General features: G+C 40.5%; 1 protein-coding gene across 4 annotated transcripts in view; it reads right to left on the reverse strand.

The window, feature by feature from the left end:
* Positions 1–20,064, reverse strand: part of SCAI (suppressor of cancer cell invasion) — a 67,213-nt gene that overhangs the window by 45,761 nt on the left and 1,388 nt on the right. The window contains exons 3-4 of one of the 4 annotated variants that reach the window (XM_054727400.1): positions 4,532–4,626; positions 2,141–2,235 (exon numbers count right to left, since the gene is read on the reverse strand). The exons of 2 other annotated variants lie outside the window; for them this stretch is intronic. In XM_054727400.1, the coding sequence (XP_054583375.1) occupies positions 2,141–2,160 (20 nt within the window). In that variant the 5' untranslated portion in view covers positions 2,161–2,235; positions 4,532–4,626. The remainder of the gene's footprint in view (positions 1–2,140; positions 2,236–4,531; positions 4,627–20,064) is intronic. One more of the 4 variants, XM_054727401.1, reaches the window with a different exon arrangement.

The raw sequence follows: 20,064 nt of genomic DNA on the forward strand, positions 1-20,064 counted from the left end.
CACTGAAAAAACACAGGCAGTGAACTTACAGAAAGAGAGATTAAAAAAGCAATCCCATTTCCATCGCACCAAAAAAATTAAGATACCTAGGAATAAACTTAACTAAAGAGGTAAAAGACCTGTACTCAAAAAACTACAGGACGCTGAAAAAAGAGATAGAGAAAGACATAAACAGATGGAAGAACATACCGTGTTCATGGATTGGTAGAATCAACATCATTAAAATGTCCATACTACCCAAAGCAATCTATAGATTCAATGCACTCCCCATTAAAATACCAACAGCATATTTCACAGACCTAGAACGAATTCTCCAAAAATTCATCTGGAATAAAAAAAAGACCCCGAATAGCTGCAGCAATCCTGAGAAAAAAGAACAAAGTAGGAGGGATCTCAATACCAGATATCAAGCTGTATTACAAAGCCACTGTTCTCAAAACTGCCTGGTACTGGCACAAGAACACAAAAGAGGTAAAAACATACAATGGAGTCAAGACAGTCTCTTCAATAAATGGTGTTGAGAAAATTGGACAGATACATGCAAAAAAATGAAACTAGACAACCAACTTACACCATACACAAAAATAAACTCAAAATGGATAAAGGACTTAAACGTAAGACGGGAAACCATAAAAATATTAGAGGAATCCACAGGCAGCAAAATCAGACATATGCCGAAGCATTATCTTCACTGATACAGCTACTAGGGCAATGGAAACTAAAGAGAAAATAAACAAATGGGACTACATCAAAATAAAAAGCTCTGCACAGCAAAAGAAACCATCCACAAAACAACAAGAAAGCCCACTGCATGGGAGAACATATTTGCCAATGTTATCACCGATAAGGGTTTAATCTCCAACATTTACAGGGAACTCATACAACTTAACAAAAGGAAGATAAACAATCCAATCAAAAAATGGGTAAAGGACCTAAATAGATACTTTTCGAAAGAAGACAGAAGGAAGGCCAAGAGACATATGAAAACATGCTCAAAGTCACTAATCATCCGAGATGCAAATCAAAACGACAATGAGGTAACATCTCACACCTGTCAGAATGGCTATCATCAACAAATCAACAAACGACAAGTGTTGGCGAGGATGCAGAGAAAAAGGAACCCTCGTGCACTGCTGGTGGGAATGCAGACTGGTGCAGCCACTGTGGAGAACAGTATGGAGTTTCCTCAAAAAACTAAAAATGGAACTCCCATTTGACCCCGTGATCCCACTCCTAGGAATATATCCCAAGAAATCAGAAACACCAATCAGAAAGGATATATGCACCCCTATGTTCCTAGCAGCACAATTTACAATAGCTAAGATTTGGAAACAGCCTAAGTGCCCATAAGCAGATGAGTGGATTAAAAAACTGTGGTACATCTACACAATGGAATACTATGCTGCTGTAAAAAGGAAGGAACTCCTACCATTTGCAACAGCATGGATGGAAAGAGAGAGAGAGAGGGGCAGGCATTGATTGGTTATCAAAGCCACAACTCAGGCATGTGCCCTGACCAGGGATTGAACCAGCAACCCTTTGGTGCACAGGACGATGCTCAACCAACAGAGCCACTCCAGCTAGGCAGAAGGAATTTTTTAAAAGGAGGAAAATTTCGTGGGTTCATCCCTGTAGTTCTGCTGAATCAATGCAGAATTTATTAAAACCAGATAAATTATATCTTTTTAAAAAATATATATTTTATTGATTTTTTACAGAGAGGAAGGGAGAGGGATAGAGAGTTAGAAACATCGATGAGAGAGAAACATTGGTCAGCTGCCTCCTGCACACCTCCTACTGGGAATGCAACCAAGGTACATGCCCTTGAAAGGAATCGAACCTGGGACCTTTCAGTCCACAGGCTGATGCTCTATCCACTGAGCTAAACCAGTTAGGGCAAATTATATCTTCTTTATTCTGGTTCTTTAAACTCCTGAAGAAATTCAAAGGCCTGAAAAAGATTAATGTTATTTTATATGTATACATAACCATCAATATGTTAATGCTAAAATATAAAAAGACACTTAGAGACATATGAAAAAATCAGGACATTCGAGATTCCTAAGAAACTTGTGATTTAAGGAGGCAGAGAGAAAAGAAAGAATTGTACGAATTGTCTGTGTATTGTAATTCTCTCTACCTCTTAGGTGAAGTTTGCATTTCCAAGTAATATCCTTCGGTTATTGGTAAAATATATTCCGGATATTTCAGAAGAGTATGTTACCTGAAATAAACCTACAATTCAAAGAAGAAGAGTTTAAGGATATTTCATGAATCTCAAAGACTTAAAATAATAGTCAACAAGTAATGGAAATTTTCAATACTAACAGTATTTAAGAATATGAACATATTGAGAACATAACTAAAAAAAATAAAAATTAAAAATGACCTCTTATTGGGTGCTAAATCTGAATTGCAAGCATGAAAGAGATTTAATAAAGCAGTATAACATTTATTTTGCACAAAATGAGTACACAAAATCAAACAGAAGCCTTTAAAAGACAAACTCTTATGCATAACAAGATTGCTTTAAACTCATTTAGAGCTGTTCAATGTTAAATATCAAAAAATTAGGAAAGCTAATAATTGGCGCATTACAATTTAAAAATGCTAAAATGAGGCATGGCAGTGAGGTACAGTTGCACTGCTGGTAAATTAAGGAAGGGAGGAGGACAGATGTGGGAGATAACTTCTATGGTGGTGTTTTTCCTATTTGTGCACCACATAGGGAAATCTCCCATCTAGTTATTAAACTTTCAGTCTGTCTGAGGTAATAGCTGTTATGCCAAAAGCAATTACCCAGGCTGAAGCAGGAGATCTGAGAGTTTTGTTGTTATGTTAGCAGATGTGAGATAATTCCTGGGTTTGTGTTACATGCTCTTATCCCTTAACCAATCTACAATATCAAAACTCTCACTCCTGTTCCCATTTCTTCTCAATTGGCAAAATCACAGATTTTTTCAAAAGACACCCTTACCCTAGATATATGTGCTCTTAGCACTTGGACCCAGATCATTGTTTGATGTGGAGACTGTCCTGTACAGTGACTGTAGGAAGATCAACAGCATCCCTGCCCTCTACACACGAGATGCCACTAGCACATTCCCCAACTGTGACAATCAAAAACATCTCCAGACATTGCCAAATGTCTCCCGAGAGGCAACACCACCCTCAGATGAGGAACACTGATCTGCTGTTATCTCAAGAAGTTCACTCGCCATTTCCCCCCTTAAATAGAGGCCATTAAACATGAATTTCCTCATGTTGTGCTCCTACTTCAATTCGTCTTCTTCCTTCTACCAAAGAACAGCTGCTCCTCTCAGCCTCCACCTGCACATAGTGACCTGCCCATCAGTTATCCTCTGGCCAGGATATTTAATTTCTCTCTCGGGTTCCAAACATGCTCATTGTTTTCTTTTCCTAAACAAATCCAAACCTTTCTCCTCTCTCTCCTTCTCTATACAACTAAATCTTCATAAGGATCCATCTTATACTCGTGACCTTCACTTTTCCTCACCTCATGTAAGGCAATCTGTGAAATGAAAAAAAAATTATCTATATATATAAAAAGCTAAGCAACCATCCAACCGTCCGACCGGCTGGTAGGTATGACATGCACTGACCACCAGGGGGCAGATGCTCAACGCAGGAGCTGCCGAGCTGCAGTGACTTGGCAGCGGCGGTTCTTGGGTGCCGCACCCTGGAACCACAGAGGAGGGAGCCCAATCCCCGCAGTCCAGGCTGAGGGACCCCACCTGCTGGAGGAACCCTGCTCACTCCACAGATGCCCTTCGAGCCCTGGAGCCGCCCCAGGTGCCTCCGGCTGGGGAGGGACCACAGGAGGTTAGCTCCAGGGCATGTCCAGCCCATCCTGCCCAGTCCCGCCCCACAGGCCACCTTCTAATTCATTCCCTTTCAGTGTGCAGAATCCGAGCACCCAGCCTCTAGTATATATATACTTTTTAAAAAATTAACTTCTGAAGAAAACATTTGACCTGGTAAGCAACCCAACTTTTGATTTCCATGACACTGGTCTCCTAATTCTCTTCTGATGGCTTTCTCTGGCCATTCTCTGTTTCTTCTGCATCCGCTAAACACAAGTCATCCGTTAGGGATGATTTTCAGTCCTCTCCTAAATGAGTTGCATGGCTCCAAAAACCCCTAGAAATTCTCTGTATCTCTGACCCCATATTATATCCTGAGCTCCAGATTAAGGTTCTTTAACAGCAAGGTGGCAGAATTTTTGAATAAAAAGGTAGCAATATTAACATACACAATAATAGTAATAACCAAAAGAATGCCTTCTACATGCCAGGCAGTGAAGAAAAGTTTATAAATACTACCTCATTTAATTTACTCTTCAACAACCATCTGAAGTAAGCCCTACTATTCCAGCTGTATAAATAAGTTTACAATATCAGACAAGTCAAGTAAACTTTCTCACATAGCTAACAAATGATAAATATAGGACAGGAACTAAATTTTACTTTAAGGTCAATTTTCTTAATCAAGTGATATTATTTCATGTTACCTTTTACATTTCTCCTCAAAATTCAGTTCTCAGGGTTTCCCTGATTTTCACAGGATCTCTTAAGGTCAACAACGTACACTGTACACTCTTGGCTTCTATAGGAAGAAAGCATTATTTTTCTAAGAATCCTAGGGCTAAAAGAAAGTCAGCGTTATCTAGTTCATCGCCAAGCCTACAGGCGGAATTGTACGGAAACCATGCCAGACAGATGGGTATCTTCTATTTTTAATGACATCTGGGAAAGGAGATTCTTGCCTACTAAATTTAGATTACAAGCCAAAGGAAGGAAGCATAACTAATTCTATACTCCATATAGCTACACCTTCGCATACAGTTGGCAATATGTTTCCTAGCAGGATTATTGGAAGTAGAAATGGATACTTAAAAACTAAAGAAAAAATCAAGCCAGTCACTGGAGAGGGACTCAATAGGACTCTTCAAGCTGACCAGAGAACAAAATCATTCTAGTCCAAAGTATAAAGGAGCTGACATCACATTCTTCCTATGATACCCCATCTGGCAGAAGTAACTGGAAAAATGACAAAGGAGTTCCTAGTCAATTCCAGATCTTACTGGAGAAGAGCCATGACTGCAACTGAACTCAGTAGCATTTTGAGGTGATTACTTCTACCCTTGCCATCACTTCCTCTAGCCAGGGGTCCTCAAACTTTTTTTTTTAAAATATATTTTATTGAATTTTTACAGAGAGGAAAGGAGAGGGACAGAGAGCTAGAAACATCGATGAGAGAGAAACATCGACCAGCTGCCTCTTGCACACCCCCCACCGGGGATGTGCCCGCAACCAATGTACATGCCCTTGACCGGAATCGAACCTGGGACCCTTCAGTCCGCAGAACAACGCTCTATCCACTGAGCCAAACCGGTTTCGGCGGGTCCTCAAACTTTTTAAACAGGGGGCCAGTTCACTGTCCCTCAGACTGTTGGAGGGCCGGACTATAGTTTAAAAAAAACTATGAACAAATTCCTATGCACACTGCACATATCTTATTTTGAAGTAAAAAAACAAAACGGCAAAAACACCCGCATGTGGCCCGCGGGCCGTAGTTTGAGGACGCCTGCCTAGGCTCTAGGTTTTAGAATCCAAATACTTCACAATCCCCCTCCCCCCCACCCCCTCATCACCACCCCCAACCCCCACCAAAAGATTTCAGTCTAATTCTGCCAATCAGATGATCTTTGCCGGCGTTCAACACATTACAGGAAAAAACAAACAAAACAAAAAATTAACAAATTCGGCAAAATAAAAAGATTTGTCAGTGCACTTAACTTTAAAAAATTATTTGCACTGTTACAGCAGAAAGATAAAATCACTTTAAGATAATTAATCTTGAAGAAGTTACTGGCTAGAGCTAACACAAAAGTTTCACTGGCCTTAAGTCAAATACTTTCCCAAATTAACCATTTGAGCATACATGTTCACAAAGTTAGGAGGGCTTTAGCATGACTTCAAATAACATAATCCCTGGGTCAAATCATACTGTAAAATTAAGTTCAACCTTTTTATAATGATGTAAGGAAATCGCAGAGTAGATAATTTCTTAAATTTTGACCTCTAACATCACATTAAAATCTAGCACAAACTAGCAATAAATGAAAGTTGATAAAGCTAGAGAAATGTTTGTATGAAATTATAATAGTGTTGGTACAATTCTAAAAACCCAGGTCATGGCTTGACCATTTCCTGAAATGAGTATTCATCATAGGAAATGTCAAGGATAAGATGAAAATAATGACCTGACCCAATCAGGCAAAATCATCAAATACCTTTCTGAAAGTAATCCATGCTGTTTCCCAAAAGAAAGCATCCACTTCTATCTAAGCAATAACGAGTAGGGACATTCGTTGCCAAAACAGTTCTTTCTCCTATTTGTTTAGTGAATGATTTGACAATGAATTGGAATTAAAGAGACAAGGTTTTATTTTGTCAAATTCTAATTTTATAATCATTGTTTTAAGTAACAACTGGTTACAAGTAAAAACTGGTTACAAGCACAAAATACCTATTTTAAACATACTGTCTTCAAATTTAAATCAAAATCGTCAATGCTATCATGAATTGTATGCATTTTTAAAATCATTAATAGCAACATCCTCTGACCCAGAGTGAACCAGACTGATTTTAAGATTTCAGCATACACCAGTTACAAGGACTGCCTATAACTGAAACAACAGGGCTCTCTATTCCTTTTAAAGTTTTATCACCTTAGTCTAAAACACAACTGTGAACTTCAAGGAGCACTCAGAGGGCAAAGAGGAGACACCAATGTAGAAGCAGCTCATTAGGCTTAAATAATTCCATCACAAACTTCTCTCAATTCTGAGACCCTAAAGCTATTCTTATTTCATTTAAAGTGGCAGCACTGTTTTGTTGCCTGAACAACAGTGACCCTCAAAGGGGGGCTTACCAGTTTTTACATTTGCTGGCAGTGAATTAAAAGTTGACATACCGCCGAAACCGGTTTGGCTCAGTGGATAGAGCGTCGGCCTGCGGACTCAAGGGTCCCAGGTTCGATTCCAGTCAAGGGCATGTACCATGGTTGCGGGCACATCCCCAGTAGGGGGTGTGCAAGAGGCAGCTGATCGATGTTTCTCTCTCATCGATGTTTCTAACTCTCTATCCCTCTCTCTTCCTCTCTGTAAAAAATCAATAAAATATTTAAAAGTTGACATACCAACTGTTAGAAGCCACCTGGTGGTGAGAAAACCAAGGCCCCATTTAAGATTTCAAATAACTCACTAATTCAACAGTAATTAAGGGACAGGTTCTATTCCCCCAGGTGTTAAAATGTTCCGATTCCCTTAATGGCACTGGAGAAATTGTATTTCAACCAGACCTGCCTCATTTCCCCATATAGAAAGGAATCCAAATAGCCTTTAGAAGGGCTTCAGGTTCAAAATTCCTACAATTCTGTACAGTATCTCTTAACGTGTACAGCAGAAATGGAAAATGCTGTACTGTAAAAATAAAGAGAACCACAGATAAATACTTGGACACAATTGCTTATTTACACTTTCTGTATTTCCATTTTTGCCACAGAGAAGGAAATTATTTACTGTTTCATCCCCAAGAACTTAAAGCTCATCTCCTAATATAGTTCCAGACCTTAATCTCAGAATATAAACACTTTGGAAGAAACTATAAATACATTCATATTTATTCAGTAAGATCTTAGAAAATTTCTTATATTTTGATTAAAAAAATTTTTTTTAATCCTCACCCAAGGATATTTTTTCCATTGCTTTTTCTTTCAGAGAGAGCAGAAGAAAGTGGGAGGGAAAAAGAGAGAGAAACATCGATGTGAGGAGAAACACATCTATTGGTTGCCTCCCCCACACTCCCTGCCCAGGGCCAGAGAAGGAACCTGCATCTCAGGTATGTGCCCTTAATCAGGAATCGAACCTGTGACCCTTTGGTGTGCTAGCCAATGCTCTACCACTGAGCCACACCAGCCAGGGCTTGCTTAAATTTTTTAAAGTTTAAATTACAGAAGTACAAGTAATTCTGTCTACTCAACACAAAAGCATGATTAAAGAAATATAAGCCGGTGTGTGGTGTGGCTCAGTGAGTTGGAATGTCCCTCACTGAGGGTTCAATTCCTGGTCAGGGCACATATCTAGGTTGCAGGTCCCATCCCCAGTTGGGATGTGTATGTGAGGCAACCAATCGATGTTTCTCTCTCTCTCTCTCTCTCTCTCTCTCTCTCTCTCTCTCTCTCTCTCTCTCAAGTTAATAAACATATCCTCAGGTGCGGATTTAAATAGAATATTTACATGCACTGGAAGATTCATTTTCAATGGCCTAGCCATCCAGTAACATTTTTTAGCATCATGAGCTTTATTTCCTGCCTGACATCCTCAGGGATCTGCTTTGACAGCTCTCCTGTACAATTTCTACTACAAGACTTCTCTGGCCTCTCTTGGCACATGTAAACGGCTGCTAGGTAATATTTCTTTTGGCAAAAGACGACATACTTTATAGAAATAGACCTTTAATTGAACCCTTTCCACTCAAACTCACATTCTTCCCTAACATGTGAGGCTGAAACTGTCTACTCTAACCAGATGGACACATTTAATGGTACCGAAATGTTACATATTCACTAAACTTCCCCTGTAACAGAATTCAAGTTACAATCCCTCCTGAATAGAAATAAAGAATGGTTTTGGACCCAGTGGTGTGGCTCAGTGGTTGAGCATCGGCCTATGAACCAGGAGGTCATGGTTGATTCCCAGTTGGGGCACATGCTCGGGTTGCAGGCTCAATCCCCAGTAGGGACATGCAGGAATCAGCTGATCAATGATTCTCTCTCATTATTGATGTTTCTATCTCTCTCTCCCTCTCTCTTCCTCTGAAATCAATAAATTTTTTTAAATGGTTTTGGTAAATCATATTCTGAACTAGTTATTTTTCTTTCGGTTGCCCTAGAATTGTAGACAGATATCCATTTGACAAGGTTTTATAAAAATAGAACTGAGTGAAACCTAGAAAATGGTACTTCCAAAGTTTAAGAACTATACTTTCAATTCACCAGTCGCACCTTTCTATTCAAAACAAACACTAACCCACTACCAAAGAGGCAAAACATACATTTTAGAGACTGACAGAACCCGACTTAAGTACTGAAACAATTACTTAAGTCAAGGTCTCTTCTTTTAAAGCAGTGATGGCGAACCTATGACACGCTGACACGCGTAGCCATTTCTGATGACACATGGCCGCTGAGGCGGCCGCATGCCGAGGATGAAACATTTGCTGCTCCTGAGGATGAAACATTTTTTCCTCAAAGTGACACACTACCTTAGTTATGCTCAGTTTTTTGGCGAAGTTTGACACACCAAGCTCAAAAGGTTGCCCATCACTGTTTTAAAGTCTCAATACTAACTCCCAGCATGCTTTAATTTAATTCATGTGCCTATTTGGCTCTAAGTCTCGCTAATACTAAGTTTAATCAGAGATAGAAACTGCCTGCTGGTTTATAATCTACTAGGGAGGATAAAAGAGTATACAAATTTAAACGTATATATTATGGTGGTTTGACATAGTTTGAAAAGCACATGATTGATGTGCTTATTCATGATTAGATGGATGGCTTTGAACAGATTATTTGTCATCTTAGAAAAACAGCTGACCGCACAGCCGGCGTGGCTCAGTGGTTGAGCGGCCATCTAAGAACCAAGAGGTCACAGTTTAATTCCCAGTCAAGACACATGCCTTTTTCTCTTTTTTTAAATTTATTGGGGTGACACTGGTGAACAAAATTATACATGTTGCAGGTGCACCATTCTACAACACATGATCTGTACACTGTATTGTGTGTTCACCACCCCAAGTCAAGTGTCCGTCCATCACCGATTATCCCCACTAAACCCTCCTCCACCTCTCCCCACCCCCTGCGATCACCACAGTTGTCTGTGTCCGGGAATTTCTGCCTTTAAATCTTGTATCTGTGAGACTTGTAAGAACATGAACTGTCTAGAAACAGAATTCTTTTCATTCTTAATGGTCTTTACTTCAAAGTGAAAATGTACCAGGTTATCCAAAACAACGACTTTTATCTAATTACCTGAACCATTGGAGAGGATTATCTGATAAAATGACACTATCTCAATTACAAAAATGGGTGAAATAGAAAATAATGGATTCAAAAACATGAGGACGTTTGAAGCATTTGAAACCAGAAGACATCCACATCAAGCACTGTTTTCATGTTATGGACGGGACTTTAATAAAGCCTGATAGGAAATTATCTCCAATATTACTATTTTAGTCTGTAGCAAAAACTTTATAGAGCCAGACAAAAATTGTGTCTTGTCTTGAATGTGCCACTTCCTAGCTGTGCTACGTGACTTTCCTGAACTTCAGTTTCTCTATTTGTAAATGGGAATAATACCATCGGTCTCCAAATGAAGAACAGATATAAACCTGATCTGCTAAAAGGCACCAGCACCCAGGGAATTAAGTTACTAGTATCCTGCTTTGGTCTTCTCCTTCCATTGTCATTTACTACTCTACTTGGTGACCCACAGAAACACAAACGATTAAGAACTGATTAAAACACATAGTGAACACGTAAGAGCTACACATTATATTGCATGTAAAGTATTCACCAATACATTTAAAGGGCTTGTTAGAAAAATAAACTAGTGACAAAAGGTAATACATGAGACATTACTGATTAATCCATCAGTAAATGTCAGTCATTATCAAGAAGTCCAAGAACCAGCACCAGCCCACCCCTGGTTTTGAGATTTCTCCATCACCTTCTCCCTAATCCTTCTTCCAAAGAGGTCATTCTGGTCTTCAGCTCTTAAATGAACCCTTAAGCCCTAATTTAATCAATATGTAAAATGACAGTCATTGGCATAAAAATCTACAAAGAAAGTGGACACAGAATCTGTTTTTCTTCTCTTGTGAGACTAACAGCGCTCCTGGAGGTAGAATTACTAGTACATCTTGTTCTTACAGTGGAGGCAGTTTAATATATAGTGCGGTCTCTACTCCAAACTCTGGCAAAATGGAATACCAAGTCAGTTATCTTCTGTTGTGCAACTTAGTAGCTTAAAATAACAATCTCTTGTGAACCTTCGATCTGGGTAGGGCTTGGCAGGGGCAGTTCCCTGCTCAACATGGGCCCCCCGTGGGGCAGCATCCTGGGGATCTGGAGGATTAAGATCCACTTGGAGGATGCTGACTTGCATGGCTGGCAGGCTGATGCTGGATATCAGCTGGGAGCTCAGCTGGGGCGGAGGGCCAGGTGCTTCAGATTCTCGTTCACACAGGCCTCTCTCTTGAGCCCCTCACAGCTCTGCCTGATGGCAAGTGTGCCAAGAGAGGAAGGTGGGAGTACATGGCATTTCTGTGACCTAGCTCCAGAAGTCACATAGTGTCGCTTAAGCCATGCCCTGTTGGTGGCAACAGTTACAAAGGCCTGTGGTGAAGAGATGAGACACAGACCTCACCACTAAATGGGAGGAGTGTCAAGGTCACATTGGAAGGACAGCACGGGGAATGAAAGATGCTGTTGCAGACATCTTTGGGAAATACAATCTATCACACCAATGGAGTGGTTCTGTGCCAAAATACATCAATGTTAACTTTTTGTCAATAGTGTTTATTGGTTTGTATTAAGTAGACATTTCCTGCAAAAGCAACAAGTAAAGAGACTGGAAAACAATAACCTGGAGTTCCTCCTCCCTTGTGATTAAAATAAAGCCAATGGCCTTCACGTAATTGTCTTCAGGGCCAAAAGACAGAGAAAAAGAGAAGAAAAGACAGGTACTTTCCAGAATAAAAGAGTGATAAAATACAGAAAGTGAGTAATCTCTCACTAAAAAGTAAAAAATTTTGAGTTGGAGAAAACTTTTTATATCAGCTTATTGCCTTTATTCTAACAAACTGAGCTTTTCTCATTTACCTTTCAGGGAAGGTTAGGAAAACCTCTTATTTTTAGTAAACCTCTAAATTCTGGAATGCATAAATTTGTATTCACTCAATTCCCTATTGTTTCTGGCAGTAAAAACCCTTAAAAATGAAAAAGCATGGAACACCTTCAGGTTAACAAGGTAAGGAGAAAGCTGAGGCACCTGCACCCTGTTTCAGGGGAGGGTTTATGGGCACAGACAACAGATTACGTAATGGATGTTAGAATAAAGATGAGTCAAACCCCTGGGGCAGGCAGGGATAAAAAGAAAGAAAAGGAGTGACTAGAAACCAGCCAAAGCTCTAGGGATTTCACCAGCAGGCCATGCTACATGCTCTTTAAACACATTCTTGTACAAAGACTCCATCCTTAAGCCTACGTCCTTTTTCCACATATTAGAGCTAGAAATGACTCCAGCGATAGCGAGTCCACTGGTTTCCAACGTTTTCAAGTATAAAAGTCTCTTTTTAAGAGTAAAAAGTCGCAGGTGAAGGCATATGCTGGGGGGTAGGGGAGGCTGGGGGGAGGTCAAGGGGGGAAAAAGGAGACATATGTACTACTATTTGTAATACTTCAAGCAATAAAAAAAAAAAAGAGCAAAAAGTCTGTGGATATCCACATGACAACCATTGTGATTTTATTATCTAGTTATTGAGGGAAAAAAAATCAATAATGACAAAAGTAGCACAAATCCACTGACACTTCTACAAAATGCTATTGCTATTTTGTCACAAGGGCATTTACATGAGATGTTGGATTTAGATAAAATTCTTAGGAAATTTGGAATACATGTCAGTTATTGGTAAACATGTGAGTAAACCATATTTGAAAAGAATGAGACAGGACATTTTTCTTTTTTATTGAATTTATTGGGTGACATTGGGTAAAAAAATTATATAGGTTTCAGCTGTACAATTCTACACATCATCTGTATATTGTATTGTATGTTCACAACCCCAAGTCAAGTCTTCTTCCATCACCATGTATCCCCCCTATAGTACGCCCCTTCCCCTCTGGTAATCACCATACTGTTGTATGTGTATATGAGGTTGGGTTTCTTTGTTTTGTTTTTCTTAATCCCTTCACCTTTGAGGCAGGAATTTTTAAGGACTTCCTTTTCAGGTACGTTACAGGACCTCTGCTATGCCTATGGTTAGACTCAATAACTAATCTTTTCCAACACAGATTCTATAATTCTCTTATAAATTATTAAAAACATCCCCCTTCTTTTTAAGCTATATCTAAATGATTTAAAATTGCCTTGAGACAATACAGATGCATATTCATATTTTACATAAAAGTAAGAGTCCTCTTATTTGTTGATTATAATTTTATTATACCAGCCAGGAGTTACTTCAATAGATCAATGACTTGCTTGTCTACTCTTAGGAAGGCTAATGGCAACTATTCTAAATCTAAAATCTTTGTTTTTGATAGTGGCTCTCTAAAAATCTGCATGTGGTCACTCCGTAGGTTGCAAATTATCACAATCATTTAAAAGTTCTGACTGCTGCCCTAGCCAGTTTGACTCAATGGATAGAGCATCGGCCTGCAGACTGAAAGGTCCTGGGTTCGATTCCAGTTAAGGGCACATGCCCTGGTTTCGGGCTTAACCCCAAGTAGGGGGCGTGCAGGAGGCAGCTGATCAATGATTCTCATCACTGATGTTTCTATCACTCTCTCCTTCTTCTTTCCTCTCTGAAATAAAAATATATTAAAAAATTAAAAAAAAAAAATAAAAATTCACCCTGACCGGTTTGGCTCAGTGGATAGAGCGTCGGCCTACAGACTGAAGGGTCCCAGGTTCGGTTCCAGTCAGGGGCATGTACCTTGGTTTCGGCACATCCCCAGTGGGGGGTGTGCAGAGGGCGGCTGATCGATGTTTCTCTCTCATCCGATGTTTCTAGCTCTCTATCCCTCTCCCTTCCTCTCTGTAAAAAATCAATAAAATATATTTTTAAAAAATTAAAAATAAATAAAAATTCTGACTGCCACTCTGCAGGCATTGGGGAACCATGTGTGAGCACCTTCAACCTGGGCCCATCCAGAGAACTCCCAAGATATTGCCAAACAGGCATATACTCTCTCCTGGCCCATGGAGTGTGTGGACAGAAGATGGAAGAAAGAAACCCAGCTGCAAACAGAACACAGAGTGGTGTCTAGCCTCAGAGTGAAACGTTTCCAAAACAGCTGCCAAGTTTGTGAAAACACAAACACCTCTCCCTTCGCTCGGCCTGCGGGGAAGATGGCCATTCCAAGGCAGTCTGCACCCACAAAGAAAAGCCACAGCTGGCAATGCAGAAGCTATGACAGGTTTAAGAGCACTTTGGGAAGGCAGGGGTGAAAGACCGGCCATAAAAGAGTAGGTTATATATTAGTCAGGTTCTACTGAGAAACAGAAGCAACAGGGTATGTGTGTGTGTGTGTGTGTGTGTGTGTGTGTGTGTGTGTGTAAGTAAGGAATTGGCTCACACAATGATGGAGACTGAGAAGTGCCGAGACCTATAAGCTGGAGACCCACCGGAGCCAATAGTGGGGTTCCAGCCCGAGTCTGAAGCCTGAAAACCAGGAGGGCTGATGGTGTAAGTTCCAGTCTGGCAGCAGGTGGGCTTGAGACCCAAGACAAGCCAAGTTTCAGCTCGAACCCAAAGGCTTTAGAGACGGATGCCCCAACTCAAGCCATCAGACAGGAGGGGTTTAGTCTTTTTGTTCTTTTCAGGCCTTCAACTGATGGGATGAGGCCCACCCCCACTGGGGAGGGCAAGCTGCTTTACTGACTGAAATATTAATCTCACCCAAAACACCCTCAGACACATGCAAAATAACGTCTGACCAAATACATGTCTGAGCATCCCGTGGCCCAGTCCAGCTGAAATTAACCATCACTTCTTGCTTGACTCTGATTTGCCCATTCTTCCCAGACAGCCAAGAAGGGGTTGAAAGGAGTTTAAAACCTGGTGACAGGCCCCAGGGAGAGGAAAACGGACTCTTCACTGGGCAACTACCTTTTGGCTCTTTCCTTAATAATGAACATGAGCAGGGGACTATCTTCTAACCTGTGGGACAAAAGACCAGGGAGAGAGCAACGACTCTGAAGATAAAGAGCAGATAGAGATTTAGTTACTAGGACAGGCACACGTCACTGCCTGGAAGTAATTGTCCTTCAATGCCTTTAATACAAAGATAGCTGTTTCCCCAACACACACACACACACACACACACACACACACACACACACAGCCATCAGACACCTATCCAGGAGAAAAAGCTTACCCAGAGATTGAGCCCTTTGGGTATAATGGAACCAGTGCCAGAAGAAAGGAGACTCTCAAAAAATAACAATAATAATAATAAATCACAGGCTCATATAACTCAGCCCTTGTGAAGCCAGAATTATAAGTCAAGCCTTTGGCCAGGGCTGCAGTCAGCTCCAGGCTCAATTAATGTAGGATCCCCTTCCAAGCTCACTCGTGCTGGCCGGCCTCGCTTCCCTACCATGTGGCCCTCCCCACAGGCTGTCCGAGTGTCTTCACAAGGCCACTGGCTGCCCTCTCCCCGGGGCTGACTCACACCATGGCAGCTATAGCCTCCTCCCTCTCCACCCCCCAGCAGGCGATTCAGGAGAGAGAGTGAAAGCGCATACCCAAGCCAGAAGGCAGAGATCTGGGAAGTTAGACCTCCTCACTTCTGCTGTATTCTGTTCATCAGAAGTGAGTCGCTAAGTCCGGCCCACACTCAAGGGGAGGAGAATTAAGCTTCATCTTTTAAAGAAAGGAGAATAAAAAAAAAAATTTTTGTAAACAGATCTTTAAAACCACCACAGGGACTAAAAGAATTACTGAGGGGAAAAGTAGCAGAATAAGCTATTAATGAAGACATCAATGGATGTTTTATTCTCACTGTATTCCCCAATCCCCAAGAAGATAGCCCTTGCCTCGGGGGAGGTTTGTGTTTGTTTTCTGAAAATGTTAACTTCTTGAGGAGGTTATGCTGAGGAAAGAATGGAAGATAGTGCCGTTGAGGGCAGAAAAAATGGGGTGATTTATCTGGGAAGGAGGAGTCTTTGGGACCCACAGAAAAAGGGGGTCTGTAACTCCACTTCCCAGCAGCGTTCTAGCACAATAGCACGTCCTTGGAGGGAAATGGGCATGTATTGTACCTAGGAAGGTACAGTATGGAGTTTCCTCAAAAAAATTAAAAATGGCCCTAGCCAGTTTGGCTCAGTGGATAGAGTGTCAGCCTGCAAACTGAAGGGTCCGGGTTCAATTCCGGTCAAGGGCACATGCCCGGGTTGTGGGTTCAATCCCCAGTGTGGGGCATGCAAGAGGCAGCCGATCCATGATTCTCTCTCATCATGGATGTTTTTATCTCTCCCTCTGCCTTCCTCTCTCTGAAATCAATAAAAATATATATTTTTAAAAAATTAAAAATGGAACTTCCGTTTGACCCAGCGATCCCACTTCTGGGAAAATATTCTAAAAACCCCAAAACACCAATCAGAAAGAATATATGCACGCCTATGTTCATAGCAGTGTTATTTACAAAAGCTAAGATTTGGAAACAGCCCAAATGCCCATCTGTAGATGAATGGATAAAAAAGCTGTGGAATACTATGCAGCTATAAAAAAGAGGGATCTCTTATCCTTTGGAACAGCATGATGGACCTGGAAAATATTATGCTAAGTGAAATAAGCCAAACTGAGAGATACAAATATCACATGATCTCACTTATTTGTGGAATCTAATGAACAAAATTAATTGACCAACAAAATAAGACCCGAAACAGGGAGGCTTGGGACAGACTGACATACCTGGATGTGGGGCTGGGGGGACAAGAAGAGATAAACCAAAGAACTTGTATACTTATATACATAGCCCATGGACACAGGCAACAGGGGGGTGAAGACTTGGAGGGGTGGGTAAGGGCTGGGGGGAGGGGGGAAGGGGTGAAAATGGGAGATATCTGTAATACTGTCAACAATAAAAATATATTTTAAAAAATCAGTAACAGTAGGATATGAGATGCTTGCTTATCTCAAATTATTTTAGTTTGGTTTTTTTTTTAACGGTATTATAGTTTGACCTGAACTAGGAAGGTTCTCAAAAGATAACTCAGCCCTAACTTATGTCTATCAAAAAGAATGACTTAACAGCAACCATTCTAAAATAAAAATCACACTTTTGGCAACTGTTTTCCAAAATGTAACAGGATACATATTTTAATAATCAACAACTCTACACAACAGGCCAACTCAAAGGGATACTTACGGCTACATTTGGCAATTAATTCATTTGAAGTGCTCACCAGGAATTTATATCGTTTGATATAGAGAATTTTTTAAGGCCACAGCATGCAATTGATAGTAACAACTGTAAAAAATTTCTGGCTACAGTCATTATATCCTTTCTCTATAATTAATCTTTTTGTTCTTCAATGTATTTTTATTGATTTCAGAGAGGAAGGGAGAGATAGATACATTAATGATGAGAGAGAATCATTGATCGGCTGCCTCCTGCATGCCCCACACTGGGGATCAAATCTGCAACCTGGGCATGTGCCCTGACTAGGTATCAAACCAGTGACCTCTTGGTTCATGGGTCAACACTCAACTACTGAGCCACACCGGTTGGGCTATTGTTAGATATTTTCTATATGCCAGGCACTATACTAAGCATTTTACAACTCTGTAAGTGTTTGAACTATTATTATTTCTATTATACAGATAAGGGCTCAGAAAGGTTTAACTTGCATATGATTTCACAACTTGCATTCAAATTCAACCCAAACTATTATATCTAGGTATATGTAAAGGCTATCAGGGGAGCAACAAGATAGAGCAGAGGAAGGAGAAGGTGAGGGTGGGGAAAGTCTGCATGGAGGATGAGACATCTAAGCTACGACTTAAAGGAGGGAGTTTGCCAAGAAACAAGGAGGAAGTATTACAGAAAAAAAAAAAGAAAAAGTATAAAAAAAAATGCAGAGCAAAGAGGAAACATAAGTTCCAGGAATGGCAAAGAGAACATAGAGTTACATTCAGCAATTAATTCATCATCAAAGGTTCACCAGAAGGCTGTCATTTAATACTAGACACTTACTAGTAATAGGTCTGTTATTGAGACTTTCCATGGCCACAGTACTAAACTGTGGCTGGAGCTCTGGCTGGTTTGGCTCAATGGGTAGAACGTCGACCTGCAAACTGAAAGGTCCCAGGTTCGATTCCGGTCAAGGGCACATGCCCAGGTTGCAGGCTTGATCCCCAATAGGGGGAATGCAGGAGGCAGCTGATCAATGATTCTCTCTCATCATTGATGTTTCTATCTCTATCCATCTCCCTTCCTCTCTGAAATCAATAAAAAATATATTGAAAAATAAACAGTGGCTGGAAAGATAGGCAGAAGTGAAATCAAGGCAGTCTCTTTTTTTAGGATTAGGCTACAAGTCTGAATTATGTTCAGTAAGCAATGTAAAACAGAAAAATCTTAAGCATGAGAATTACAAGATGGACTTTGTATAGTATGGTAAATAAATTAGACTCGAGGTAGGGAACAGAGTCAGGGTACTCCAGAGTCTAGCAGTGGAGTAATAACAGTAAAACAAAGGCTGTTGAAAACAATACAAGCCATATATGTAATTTTTAATTTTCCAGTAGTCATTTAGAAAAAATAAATTTAGTAACACTTTTATTTAATCCATTATATCTAAAATATTATTTCAGCATGGAATCAATATAAAAATTAGTAATGAGAAATTTTACATTCTTTTTCTTTTTAATCCTCATCCGAGGATATTTTTCCATTGAATTTTTGAGAGAGTGGAAGAGAGAGGGTAAGACAGAGAGAAATATTGATGTGATAGAGACACATCAATTGGTTGCCTCCTGCACAAGCCCTGACCAGGGCCGGGGCCGGGGAGGAGCCTGCAACCTAGGACCATGCCCTTGACCGGAATCGAACCCAGGAACCCTTCAGTCCGCAGGCCGACGCTCTATCCACTGAGCCAAACCGGCTGGGGCTACATTCATTTTTTGTACTAACCTGAAATCTGCATGTACTTTATACTCAGAGCACACCTCATTTTGGACATGAAGTTTTCACTGGAAACATTTAATCTGCATTTAAATTTCACAAAATTTACAGATGGAGATGTAGATTCACAAACCCAAGTCACTCCAAACATACTGAAACATTTTCCAATAATGAGTCAAATTTAAATTAATTATCATTAACAGTATTAAAATTTCAGTTCCTGAGTCATGCTAGCCACGTTGCAAGTGCTCAACAGCCATATAGGCCTACCGTACTGAACTGTGTAGGCCTAACGAGTGACAAAGGAACCACGGCTGTTGGCACGTCCACAATCCGCATTTCACATCTGCTACCGTTGAAGTTTTCTGTGCACTAACACCAATAACTTACCAAGTATCCGCTATGACAGTAGTCCTGCTGGCCACGTCCTCACTACTACAGCATCCTTTCTCTAGGCCAGTGCCTATACTTGTGAAAAAGGAATCTTCTGCCCTAGCTGGTTTGGCTCAGTGGATAAAGCATTGGCCTGCGGACTGAAGGGTCCCAGGTTCGATTCCAGTCAAGGGCACATGCCCGGGTTGCGGGCTCAATCCCCAGTAGGGGGAGTGCAGGAGGCAGCCGATCAAGGATTCTCTCTCATCATTGATGTTTCTCTCTCCCTCTCCCTTCCTCTCTGAAATCAATAAAAATATATATATTTTTAAAAACACCCATCTTAAAAAAAAAAAAGAAAAAGGAATCTTCTAATGACTATACAGAACTGCTCTATAGAACCAGACATGCTGCACGCTCTAAGAAATGTTCGTGGAATGGACAGATGATCTTCTTCAGCACTCAAGGAATAACTTACTTGTCTGCAGACTACACAAGCCCTTTTTTCTATTTTCCTAGGGCTCAACTATGTGTTATTAGACTCTGTGTACAATGAAAAAAAGAAAAAGCAATAGGGAAACCTATTTTCAAGATGACGTTTATTAGGGGGATGATAGCATAATGGTTAAGAGCATAAGTTCTGGAGTCAGACTGCCTAGATGCAAATCCTGGTTCTGTCACTTAGGAGATGTG

This window comes from Eptesicus fuscus, chromosome 15 (assembly GCF_027574615.1).
Source record: "Eptesicus fuscus isolate TK198812 chromosome 15, DD_ASM_mEF_20220401, whole genome shotgun sequence".
Taxonomy (NCBI): Eukaryota; Metazoa; Chordata; class Mammalia; order Chiroptera; family Vespertilionidae; genus Eptesicus; species Eptesicus fuscus.